We start from the raw sequence: 13909 nt of genomic DNA on the forward strand, positions 1-13909 counted from the left end.
GGGCTGCTACAGGCACATCTTCTGGGCCATGGCCAGCAAGATCTTGCCGGTTATCCCGGAGGAATTTAGGGTCTCCTTGGCTCAAACCTTTTATGATGCCCAAGATGCAGCTAAATACGTGTTTTGTGCTTTCCTAGATACTTCAGATTTTCAGACATGAGCAATCAGCACTAGTCTGGTGATCCATTGCCATGCGTGGATACGATCCACAGGTTTATCGGGTGACATACAGGCATCCCTTATGGATATGCCTTTTGAGGGCTCACACCTATTCAGCGATAAAGCCGGTCCCGCTTTAGAACGTTATAAGGACACGGAATGATCCCTGGGCCTTATGACCTCTTGAAGACCGTTCCCTCGCCAGTTTAGGGGCTTCAAGGCTTCTCCAAGGGGTTGGTATACAGGCACTGTTAGTCTCCCCAGCTCCGCACAGCAGTCACCATACTCTTTTTGGGGCCAGGGAAGTGGTTCTGGCAGGTCTTCCTAGCCCCCTTCCTTGGGGCAAAAGTTTCCATTCTGCCTTTAGTAGCAGATAAACCCCTATGGGAGGCAAGATCCAGTACTTACTCCCAGGATGGAGATCTATCACATCTGACCGGTTGGTACTCTGAACCGTTCAGTATGGCTATGCCATTCCATTTCTTTCGGCCCTGCCGTACCCGCTGTCCACATCAGAGCAACTGATCTTTCTCATGCAAGAGGTGCGAGCTTCACTCTCCAAAGGAGTCACAGAGTGGTCCGGACTGAAAATTAGGGATAGGTTGTTACTCTTTGTATTTCCTCGTGCCAAAGAATGATAAAGGGCATCAGTCCATCTTAGATGTTACCTGTGGCAGTGCAAAATCAAAATGCTTACTCTGACCAAGGTTCTATGTTCCCTGGGGACCCAGATGATCAGATGGAGACCTTGGACCAGAAGAATGCATATTTTCATGTAACCATCCTGCAGTCCCACAGACGGTACCTGCGGTTCAAGGTTGGCCAAGAGGACTTTCAGTTTGTCCTGTTCCTTTTCGTCCTCACCAGTGCCCCTCTGGTGTTTATTTATTTGCAAAGTTTTATTGAAAGTACTTGTTCATCTGGTTTATTTATGTTGAATGCAAACGAACAGTAAGAGTTTTAACCAAAAGGAGGCCTTGTGACAAGAGGGATGAGAGTTTGCATACGCTATGGGAAAAAAGGGTGGTGGTCACATCACTACTGATTTGGTAAAACTGCCTTCTTACTTTTACTTTAACTATAGAGATTTGCGTTTGTGATATCCCAGACTAATTTCTCCCACGAGGACAGACCTGAAACAACCCTGTCCACATATCTACACAAGAGGGAAACCACCACCCTCTCTTTTTTCTATAATAGAAACATTTCCTCTGATTTACTAATCCATCTTCAAATTTTTTTCTCTCCTAACTTTACCTGTATTTTACACACTTGGACACCTCTATCATAATACCCTTTACAATTTTCAGGTGTGATCACAGGTTTGCTGTGTCACGGAAGGAAAGGATTTAAGTACATCTTTACAGAGTTATCCCACATGATGACTGCAGATCAAACTAAGCAACATTGTTTAATGCTCCATAAAAAGGGTTTTTGATTTTTTGTTTCCACCATAATTTTGCTTTTAATCAACCTCATCAACAATTTTGCTTGGAACAACTTCCACTAACAACTTTGCTAACCAGGCCTTCCACTGACAGAATTGCTCATCTGGAACTCCCCTATTATTACAGGTATCACAAATCATCCCGGCAAATCTACTGAACGTGAAACCTCTCAGGCATTCAGCTATATGTGGATTCTCTAAATAGCTGGGAATCAAGTTCCACAATACTGTTCAACATTTATTTCTCAGCATACACATAGTTGCAGGCATCTTTGCTCAAGGAAGTGAGGTTCTCAAAGTGTTAATGCAGATGAGAGTTTTTCAATCTCTGAAACCTCCTGCCCTGGGATAGGAGCCTTCTCAGCGAGAGCTCTGTTATGAGGATCTTCTTTCTTCATGATACAGATATTGCAGCCTCCTCCCGGAGATCTTTCCACCCGGCCTAAACACAGGAAGAGTCACAGACCTCATGTAAGTCCCAAATCGAGGGCGATGACACACCCTCTGCTCCCAAGGCCGCTATACCAAACAGTCCTTGTTGCTGTCAAAGTCGTCTGGAAATTCAAAGCCCAATAGAAAACATATGAAAGCAAAGCAGAACTATGCCCCATTACGCCACTCCCTTCCTGAAAAGAAGTTGGGAGGGTGCCAAGGTGCCACTCAATTCCCGACTGAGGAACCGATTCTGCATTGGTCCCATTGCGCCCACAGTTCCCCAGACCATTAACAATATGGTTGCATGTCAAGACCTTTGAGAAGGCTATGTGCCACATATAGGGCACTCATTAAGTTCCCTCTAGCAACAAGGATATGCAGGGCCTCAAGCCGCGTTACGGCTGGCAGGTCACTCTCCAGAGCCATCTGAGCCCCCAAGACACCTCTCAGGTTCAAGTTCACCCTATGACCCCAGACATGAGCAGAGATGAATGAATTCCTCCGATGAGATGTCAGACATGGCAACAGCGGACAGCATCCTTGTATGAGACAAAATGTGTGACAGCCTTCCCGCTGACACATGCAAAATGTGGCAGAAAGGGTACACTTCTATCATGTTCCCTACTGTTTAAGGGGGCACAGTTCGTAGAGCTTCTTATCCTCAAAAGTAAATAATATTTGTCATACCGTTTTCAGAGAAAAGGAGAACAGGCAGGTATCCCTCACACCTCTCTTTAATGAGTTATGCTCAAGTTAGATAGGGGGTGTTAGGAGTAAGACAAACAAATTATCTCGTATTTGCATCGGGTATTGTAGAATCCTCAACTTAGTCCCCAGAACGTGATAACATACAATACTTAATTTTTTCCAATAATTAGTTCTTTTCTACGCAGTTTGTACAAATCTTATGTATTCTCATAATCATGTATAAGAATAATGATAATATTTATAAAAATCTCAGCAGTCCTAATTAGAGCATGGTAAACCTTAAATATTCCCCAAATACATTTCACCACAGATCCCTACTCTATTAGTCTAAAAACTACTTCATTTGCATAAACATTCTACAGATTATATGCTGTTGCGGGGTTTCCAGTCGGAAAGCGACCTCTCAACAATATCTCCTCAGTAATATGTCAGTGAATGCTGCTACTACCTAATGATAGCATTCTTCTATACCTTTGTCTCCAATGATTCCCTATGTAGAGGCCACTTCTGCACAGTACTTTGGTTGCTGCTGTGGAACAATGACACTATGCTTCGCAGATGTGCACGGAAGGTAAGCAAATGTAACCTTTCATGCTTCTTTCTACTTCATATTCGTAAAAAGCAGGATAGCCTCAGGACTGTAATCATTAAAAGGGGTCTCTGCAGCCGTCAGCTAGCAGAAAGTTGCAGTTCTCTTTGTTTTATTTATGCAGTTCCAGATAAAAAATAGTGATCGAGCAGAAACTTTCTTATCATTACTATTAGTTAGCTTTCTATGCCCCATGCTTATCAGAGGTTCTAAGAAACTAGTGCATTCGTGTTAATCAGGTAGGGTTTGAAAATAACACAAATCTATTACCAGGGAAGTCCTGCCAACCACAGCACTCTCTTACCCCTGGCAGAGAGAAACTTCCTTTCCTTCAGATTTCCATACCAGAGAAGAGAAAGGACAACCCTGTACCTCTTCCTGAGCGCTTCATGCCTGGACGTAGACTGAGGCATCTACCCCACAACCTACATTTTTTAATGCAGATGAGTTTACTAGGAATCAAGCAGAGCATAAGGCGGTCCCCTTGCTGAGACTTCTATGTCTAAGAAAAGAGATTAAGTATTTTATTCCATGAGCTCAACACCATAGATTTTTAAACCAGGGCGGAAAGAGTAGGGCTCATCTTGTGGCCTTCAGGCCTTATTAGACTGATGAGGACCAACGCTGAGGCAGCCATGGCAGAACGGTGAGAGAATCCACATAAGACCAACAAGACTTCACAAGCGGCCTCCTGCAGAGAGACACAGACATGGACGGAGAGCGGAAATCAACCTCAAGAGACGGACAAATACGGAAAATAAAAAGACAAAAACATTCTCCAGAGACTCACAAATCTGATCACAGCGATGAGAGTAATCTTAGACATTTCACACACAGTAAAGATAGGACGGTAGAGAAAACAAGGACCTACCCATGAGACACCTCACACTGAGACTACTAAAGCTTGGCTTTTGCACATACCTTTATTGTCTGGTAGGAACCACTGTACAGGTAATTCTGGGAGGCAATAAGTGCGCGCACCCAATGATTTAACCCAGTCAATTCTTTCTTCAGTTTCAGCTCTGTGCCCACAATATCCCAAACCTGCAGGGAACATACAAGAAAGTAGGAAAAAGTGAACAATGGACTGAAGTTAAATTGAGTCATCTGTATAACAAGTTTACTTAAACAATCTTCAGGTATCATTCACATCCTCCCCAAATGGTGTCATGCAGCAGTTTAAGAGAGCTATTGCTGTAGGAAAGGTTTTCTGGCTCCAGCATGGCATCAGGAGGATATTCATTACGTGAGAAAATTGCAGGGAGAATTATCCATCATAAGGGCCCTATCCAGACACCACCTGACATGCAGTCACTCAAGAATGAAGACCACATACATGCTATGTTGTGTTGGTTACTTGTGTAATGCTTTTTGCTACAAGCACCTTTAACACTGCTAAAAAGAACCTTCCTTGGCTAGGAGGAAACCTTTATTAAAAACTCTGGTTGCTGACTTTATGCAGGAAGGTGGAAAATTCTATGGTAGCAAGGAAATCTTTCTCTTAAAGCAGCAAAAAGACAACTTGCAATGTGGTCATCTTAAATGTGAATGTGTGTACAAATCGTTTTAGCAAATTAGGTTGTCTATTGATATTAAAGTTCACCCATCTTTCTTGGTTATGAGGAAGTATACGGATTACATCCTTGTGCCATCTCTGTTAGAAGCCCTTCTACTGCACCCTCATGCAGAAAGTCTATGTCCAAGACAAATGGTCAGCAGCACCCACTTCTCTGTGGCTATAACCTTCATGACCTGATGTAGTGAACTCATATTACCCTACAGTGTACATAACTGGTCACTTAAGAAACACCTCAACCCCTATTGACCATGTCTTGACCTCTTCAAGTTCTTTCAAAGGACAGCTTTTGAGTTTTAACAGTAACTTTACTGACCAGAATGGTGCTGTACCCCTATGCAATTATGCTCCTTGTTGTAGCCCTTCAATGGATTGCCTGTGTCTTGATTTGCTAAAGAGGATCACTGACCCTTAACTGAATAAATAAACTGCTATAAAATGGCATAATAAAGACCTCTGTTTGAACCTCAGTTGTAAACCCAGCTAATCAGGGTTAAGCATGCTGTCATAATACTCAGCTTGTGGTCAACTGTTACCTTGCAGATCACCCACAGAGAGATGGTCTGGCACACATTATCGCCACTTATCGTGCCCCTCAGCAAAATGCTGGAAGTCTTCTTCGTGTCCTCTTCAGGCAAGCATTATAAAATGTTCTCAATAGCTTACAAACACTAATTTGCATGCGCCCTGCAATAGTTGGCCCACCTACTTCCCCAGAATGTCTGTCTTTCTACTAGTTAGCAGGCAGAGATCATTTTAGACGAGATTTTAGAGATTACAGTAGATCATATCATATTCTAAACCCAACACTTACATGGTCTGAATATGCACAGTGTGAAAATCTACAACAGTTTGTACTAGAACAAGCACTGGCGTTGCCAATAGGTCTCGCAGTGGGAAAGTTGGCGCTATTGGTTTTGTAAATGACATTTTATATTTATGTTTTGTGATTTACAATGCCAATACTTTTAACTTTAGCATATGTGACACTTTTAGTATTTGTAATGTCACATGTTTTGTATTGCCTTTACTTAGATGTATTGATATTACAATTAACATTGGCTTTTAATTTTTTTAAATAATTAATACTTAAATAAAAGTGATTGTAATTTTTAATGGCAATAGCTTAAACTTTTGTAAATAACTGTTGTGAAGATTATGTTCAGTGACTAAAATCCAAGAACAGAAGTGAAATATTAACATTTTTTTGTGACATTTGCAATAAAGCTTCAAACATTGAGAGAACATATTTGAACCAGTGATGCTGTGGTAGTGCTGAGTGATGCTGTTGTGGTGCTGAGTGATGGTGTGGTGGAGCGATAGATAGAGGGCGATAGATAGACAGAGTGACGGCGATAGATAGATAGACAGAGAGGGCGACAGATAGATAGACAGTGAGGGCGATAGATAGAGTGAGGGCGATAGATAGATAGATTGATAGAGAGTGAGGGCGATAGAGAGATAGTGAGGGCGATAGATAGAGTGAGGGGAATAGATAGAGTGAGGGCGACAGGTGTGTGTGTGTGTGTGTGTGTGTGGTTGTGTGTGTGTGTGCGGTTGTGTGTGGTTGTGTGTGTAGTTGTTTGAGTGGTTGTATGTGTGAGTGGTTGTTTGTGTTGGTGGTTGTATGTGTGAGTGGTTGTATGTGTGAGTGGTTGTATGTGTGGGTCAGCCGCATGGTTCTGTTTGTTTTCTGGATACCGTTATGCAGTTGAAAGGGGAGGGTTCATGGAGAGTGCATACTTTCAGACATATTCTGGATGTTTTTATTTTTGCAGTCGCAAAGCAACCAAACTATCGTCTGTCACAAACGAAACATGACATGTCATTTCGTATTTTTTATTATTAACTATTTGATTCTAATAACTATCCATTTGTCCTCTGGAGGAAGTGACACCACCTGCGTCCTTTAATATTCTTGTCGTTCAGCTGTGTTTTAAGTCAACGATCCTGACTGAGCATGCCCCCAACTCTTTCCTTCGTAGTAGGACTGACCTTTGCACCACACCCGTGATTTCTGCAACCTCTATGTAAATGTCACTCGACACCAGGAGAATGTAAATAGAGCTCTTATCAACTGGCATGCTTTTGTTATATCGTCCCTGTCCAGCGTGCTGCTTTCCTGGCTGAAGTGCCTTGGGCTCAGTTGTATATCGAGATTCTTGCAAGATACACTTGTTTTTGGGGCATTTTTCTTTCGTAATTCCACTTAAAGCTTTTAATGACCATCAATGATTACAACATGGCTCGAGCCCCAAAACATAATGTTACATTCAACCAGGGTTATGATCATTTTACCCAATAGTATTTTGGATACTATGATTTGTAGTCTTGCTTTCATGTTGCATCTTTGAGCCGCTTAACTGTAATGATTTATTTCGTATTGGTTTTACTTGATCAATATAAATGTATCGTTGTTCACTACATGCAGTCAGTCCAGCGCCAAACGACCCACACCGTAATCAGCAGTTGAACTAAGTCAGAACACAATTTGCAGTTTTTTAGATGTTTCTCACTTCAGAAGGTTTGCTGGTTTGTGGCCAACTAATTATGTCATTTGTATAGCTTATTTTTGGGCCATTTATTAAAGTCGTTTTTCCATCACTAAAACTTTCACTCAGTCATTTTGGCTAGCCTCCACACAACCACACACCCAACCACACACACAACCACACACCCAACCACACACCCAACACACACAACTACACAAACGCAACCCCACACACGCAACCCCACACACCCACACACAACCCCAAACACCCACACACACACAACCACACACACACAACCCCACACACAACCCCACCACCATACACGCATACAACCACTCACACATACAACCACTCACACATACAACCACTCACAAAGCCATTGGTTTTAAGAGTTGGTTTCAACACAATAGTTTCGAGTAATAAATTACTCGACCTAAAAAGGCTCCAGCATAAGTAATTGCCTTTATTTCGAGGCCAAACAGGTTTATGGTTGTGATGCTGCGTCACAAATCTGCGCATGCGCTCTTTCGCTGAGGCAGAGTCCTTGATTGGTAAGTTTAATGAAAAGACCCTTGATTCAGGGGCTTAAAGACTGGACTAAGTATGAATGTACTCAGAGAGACACGTCCAGACTGCCACGCTTTGAGCGGCACGGACAGAACTGCTTTGGTGACCTTGCGCATGCGCAGCCCGACCGAGAGCTGCCAGGGGCCCCCGCTGTTGTGGACAATGGTCGTCTAAGCGCGAGGAGCCAGCCTTCTCAGCGCTCAGATCGCCTATCGAAACTCGAGGGTGACCTTGTTAACAGGTGATCTTGTTAGCATAACCCTGCCGCGCAAACAGGTTGCGCTTTTCACAATATGTTCTAATCTCGTTGGCGTCACGTGAATACAAGAGGGAACGTTAATTAGGTCACATTAAAAAGAAAATAAAGTACAAGAAAGGAAGAGGGTTGAGTATGGAGGGGGGACGGAAAAAGTAAGACGCCACTTGATAAGATGATACATTCAATGAAGAAACAAACATTATTTAAGCGGAAGGATAGCCAATGAGCCTGTGTCTGAAGAAAGATGTCACAACAACTTAGTAAGAATCACAAAAGTAACTTTGAAGGAGAAAAAGGCCCGGTTATGCACTGGGCATGTAAACATGTCTAAAAGTGAGCGTTTCTGCTGGTAAAAGGGCCAGGTTTCTTCAGCAGCAAAAAGCTGCGGTAGATATTTCACAACATTACAGGAATATGTGTGGAATGCCCGGGATGGTAGGTAATAGTACTGTACCGCTGCATTTCCTAGATCTTCTGGGGATGTTTTCATAATGGTTTAAAGCAGAAAAATGAAAGAAGGGACAGAGAGGAGGAAAGGTGGGAGGGAACACGGCCTGGGGGAAGCTGGTTGGGGACGGGGAGAGAGAGGGGAGGTGCTGGAGCTGGGGAACAGATGGCCGTGAAAGTTTATGGCCCAAAAGCTCGTGCCTGTGGCCACGTGAACTCGAAGAAAACCGCACCAAAAAACCCTTGGTTTGACTAGTATTTTGAGCACTTGAATTCTCTCCATTTTCCATTCCTTCAGAATGGAAAAGGCGAGACCTAAAAACATCCTCATTGATCTTATTACTTATTTTTGTAATGTTGCTGTGTTTCCACCACTCTAGTAATACTTTGGGCTAAAAGGTATCCACTAAAGCATGTAGTTACATTGGACAGGCCAGTTACTGCTTGCTTGCAACATCTGAGGTGATCATCAAGAGGTTAGCTGTATCAAAGCAAGCATTTACAATGCAACGATCTCGCCTTTGCAAAAGTTAGAGCTATTGGCATTGTAAATGCCAACATTTTTATTTATGTGTTGGTTTTGAAAACAGATAAATAAATGGCATTGTCATTTACATTGCCAATAGCGTAATCTCTCGCAAATGTGAGTACTATTGCATTTGCACACACACACACAGCCACACACACAGAGCCACACACACACAGAGCCACACACACAGAGCCACACACACACAGAGCCACACACAGAGCCCCCCCACACACAGCCCCACACACACACACAGCCCCTCGACACACACAGAGCCCCCCCACACACACAGCGCCCCCCACACACAGAGCCCCCCCACACACAGAACCCCCCCCACACACACACACACACACACACACACACACCCCACACACACATAGAGCCCCCCCCACACACAGAGCCCACCACACACACACACACAGAGCCCCACACATACACATAGCCCCCCAACACACACACAGAGCCCCCCACACACACAGAGCCCCCCCACACACACAAAGAGCCCCCCCCACACACACAGAGCCCCACACACACAGAGCCCCACACACACACACAGCCCCCCCACACACACACATACAGAGCCCCACACACACACACAAATCACTGCTATGGCGTAATCATATCAAAAAAACTTCAGGAGGGGGGGTAAAAAAAAATGCACGCGTTAGTTTACAGTGGTGAAACAAGTTAGGCCACTTCTACTCAGGCCCCCTGCCCCCACTCAGTATGTGCACACATTAACCCCTTCCATGCTGATGACGGCCCCAGCCGTCATGCACTACGGTGCTCATGTGCTGATGAAGGCTGGAGGCAGTCATAAACCCGCCCACTCGCGATTCTGCCGCACACGCGCAGAATCGCGGCCGCATGGAAGGGGTTAATGGGGTGGCCAGCGAGACAAAGGGAGTGACACCTCTTGACTGTTGCTAAACGGAGGTAATGAACGCCCATCTGCCTCTAGAAAGGCCACTCAGACACCTACTGGGCCGCTGGCTATATTCGAACAATGGAGACTGCGCCCAAATGGCCACCCGAGACTGCTAAAAAAAGAGGCCCACAGCAGCACTCGGACACCGGCCTCTCGGGAATTGCCCGAATGCCCGCGTTACCAATCCGACGCTGTCCTCCGGTTATTGGGGGACACACACACACATCTATGAGCGCACCTCACTCCTGACCTCTAACACTCCCTGCCATCAACTTCTGACACCAACACATATATCTTCCATCTCTATCCCAGGACTGGGCCTGACGTACAACTGTGGTCAATGCACACCACGATGACCTGCAAGGACCCTCGCCATCCAGTTATTGTAGATCTGCACCAATACACAGCTCTGCCAGGGCACCCTACCTCACCTCATGCCACGGCATTAGCACTGCGGCCATAAAAAAACACTCAAAGAGCTCATCTGTCCTGACAACAGCGCTTTCAGTCGTTCAATTACCAAATCACGGTCTGCTGCAACCATGCTGTTCTGGTAGTGCCCCCTACACAGCCCTGTCATGGTGCACTATCAGGCCCTAGTGTCCATGCAGCTCATGCTTTGTGCCCCAATGCCCCAGCCTTCTCTTTCAGGGCACGTCCACTCCGGGTGCCCGGGGGACGTGCAAACGGAGTGCTGGAGACAGAGAGGGCCTGATTTATGAGGCCGATGGCTCGGAGGCAGTGAGTGCGGCAGACGAACCTGCCCTGAATATTAAAACCATCTGAAGTAGTAGACATGCTCCGGTCCTCAAACCCACGCCCAGACACAGAGGAACAAAGGCATACACGAGGTAGCAAAAGGTACATTATAGGAGGAATATACGAACTCGAAAGTTTCAAACCGGCATCCCGGAGCGGCCACGTCCGCTGGTTCAAGACGGCACTGCGGAGCTTCGCAAGTAAGCTACTGCCCGGGCGCCATCTTCGGAGGAATGACAAAAACAAACCTTTGAAAAAAAAGAAGAAAAAAAAAACGCCCACCGCTGCATGACGGAGAAAAGGGGCGGAGCTTAAAAAACACAGAAACGCCCACGAATCTGCTCCCACAATGATTGACACATCTCTCTTCCAATGGCTAGCCTCCATTTATGGAGCTAGCCAATGGAAGAGAGAGGCGGGTTAAAGCCCCAGTACTGGAGATCAAAAAAGTTCGCCTGCGCGACACTGCTGCGCAGTGAACGCCAGGCGAAACCTAAAAAGGCTTTACTTTTACAAGGTTTAGAAGTTATATTATTTTGTCTATTCCCGCAGGAATGGGTTGAATATGGGAGCTGCAGTAGTAACTTCAGTACTCGTACCAACTGATTTAGAGTATGGTCGCCAGCTTGGCAGTGCAAAATCACCCAAACCTAGAGATTACACCACTGAGTTGTAATGGTTGTGATTCCTGGAGGATAATGTCGGCCAAATGTGCAAATTCCACTAGCAGAATGTCCCACATTGGTGAAAACAGCACAAATATATGAAGTACTTAGTCTCCATTCACATTCCCCAACCCATGAAGGTATGTTTAAAGGTCTCCAAGGGAGCATGTTTTAAAGATTATTAACTGTCGCTTTCCATTTCATGTTGCTGCTACGGTAAAACGAGACTTCAAACAGTGCTCTGCTGCTTCTTAGAGTGAGTTCAACTGTACACTATGTACATAAACAGATAAATGAATGTGATTACAACTAAAAACTAGCTCAGCAAATTAAGGGCATTTCTGCAATGCACACATATGCCGCCCGAAATGACTGCTACTGTTCTGTGCATAGTCAAATTCATAACACTTAACCCGGCCACGGCATGGACACCGCCCTCCTCGCTGTCATCGAGGAGGCAAGGTGCATTTTGGATTCAGGAGGGTCAGTGGCAGTGATCCTCCTGGACCTTAGTGCAGCCTTTGACACGGTGAACCACCGTGTCTTACTCCACCGGCTGGCCGGGGCAGGACTCGGGGGCACCGCGCTCGCCTGGATAGAATCTTTTCTATCAAACCGCTCGTTCCAGGTATGGGACGGCAACTCCCGCTCAGCCCCACTCCATCTCTCTAGCGGAGTCCCCCAAGGGTCTTCGCTAAGTCCTACTTTGTTTAACGCGTACATGGCCCCTCTGGAGGATGTAGTTGCCCCATTCGGAATCAAGATAGTAAGCTACGCGGACGACACGCAATTGGTCGTCTCACTCTCACATCTTGACAACCACCCAGACAATCTGTTGAACTGCCTCCAGGAAATCCACCACTGGATGTGCGAGTCATCACTTAAGCTCAACGGATCTAAAACCGAAGTCATGCTCATGGGCAAGAAATGGACTACCATCCCTGCATCGGTCTGGCCCGATGTTTTCGGCGAGGTGCCCACCCCGAAGAAGGAAATCAAGACTTTGAGAGTCTGGCTTGAACCTGATCTGTCCATGAAGACCCAGGCAGCCAAAACAGCAGGAACCTGCTCCGGACTCATGCGTTCCATCCGTAAGATCCTTCCGCTACTCCCTCCCCTATCAAGGAAACTCTTGGTTCAAGGTCTGATCCTTGCTCGTCTAGACTATAGCAACGCTGTCTATCTAGGAGCCCCCAAATCGACCCTGGCAAAACTTCAGCGCACCCAAAATGCGGCTGCCCGGCTCCTTATGAGTCTCCCCTCCAGAGCCTCTGCAAGACCAGCGCTCAAGGCCCTACACTGGTTTCCAGTGCGACAGAGGATAGAATTTAAGGCTTTGTGTACCGCCCACAAACTTCTCAACGGTCTAGGCCCTTCTATCTTGAGAGACATGGTCACCCCATACAAGGCTCCCAGACTCTTGCGCTCGGATAATGAGCGTTTGGCCATTGTCCCTAGATTCAGGAAGGTGCGCACTGGCGGTCGACGCTTCGCAGTAAAAGCGTCCTCAGGATGGAACTCGCTCCCCCGCTGCCTGCGGCTGGAACCCTGCCACCTTCGCTTCCGCAAAAAACTGAAAACTCTCCTTTTCCCTAAATAGTTCCTCTTCCTCCCTTGGTCACCACAAGTCCTTATAGCGCGGGGATGCCTCCGGGTCACCAGGCGCTCTACAAATCGTTAAATAAATAAATAAATAAATAAAAAAAAACAGCACCAGCATCCCACTGGAAAGTGAGGAGTACTGAAATGCAGTGCATTGATGATGAAACAATTATTGATAATCCCAATGTATGTCAAGCCCACTTCATTCTCCAATGTATTCGTTTTGTGCTTCATTATATATTTAGCAGGTAGTGATATTTTCAATGCTTTTTGCCACTTCTGCTACATTTTGTCTACTTTTTCTAAAATGAAATTTGGTGCAAACATCAACCAATTTCCAGGCAGATTTTCAATATTGGTACATTTGTTGATTTTCAACACCCTTAGTTTGTAAGTTATGGAAATGGTGGTTGTACCAGTGGAAACTGAACAGAGAAATATATAACAATATCAGAGACTATAAGGGGGAGTAAAATAGCACACCTGCTGCAAAATACACTGCTGCTATTTTCAAATCAATTTTGTCGACAAGGGAAAAGTATAACTCTGCAGCCAGGACAAGAAATAAACAGTTTCACTGTATCAGCAACCTGCAATCTTAACCTTCCCATATGCCCCAGATTCACCTTTATGCTGTCTGCCTGCCTCACCTGCAGAAGAAACATTACTTCTAGACTATTATACCAGTCAAGGTCCAGACGTCCATTGGCATACATGGGGTTTCAAGACACCAGTGGAAAACCCCAGGCA

At 45.3% G+C, this 13909-nt stretch overlaps 1 protein-coding gene across 3 annotated transcripts in view; it reads right to left on the bottom strand.

Moving 5' to 3' along the window:
• The window catches only part of TRAF7 (TNF receptor associated factor 7), a 183420-nt gene that overhangs the window by 22943 nt on the left and 146568 nt on the right, over positions 1-13909 (bottom strand). For all 3 annotated transcript variants that reach the window (XM_086940486.1, XM_086940485.1, XM_086940487.1), the window contains one exon: positions 4260-4382. In XM_086940486.1, coding sequence (XP_086796612.1) covers positions 4260-4382 — 123 coding nt within the window. The remainder of the gene's footprint in view (positions 1-4259; positions 4383-13909) is intronic.

This window comes from Lissotriton vulgaris, chromosome 10 (assembly GCF_964263255.1).
Source record: "Lissotriton vulgaris chromosome 10, aLisVul1.2, whole genome shotgun sequence".
Taxonomy (NCBI): domain Eukaryota; kingdom Metazoa; phylum Chordata; class Amphibia; order Caudata; family Salamandridae; genus Lissotriton; species Lissotriton vulgaris.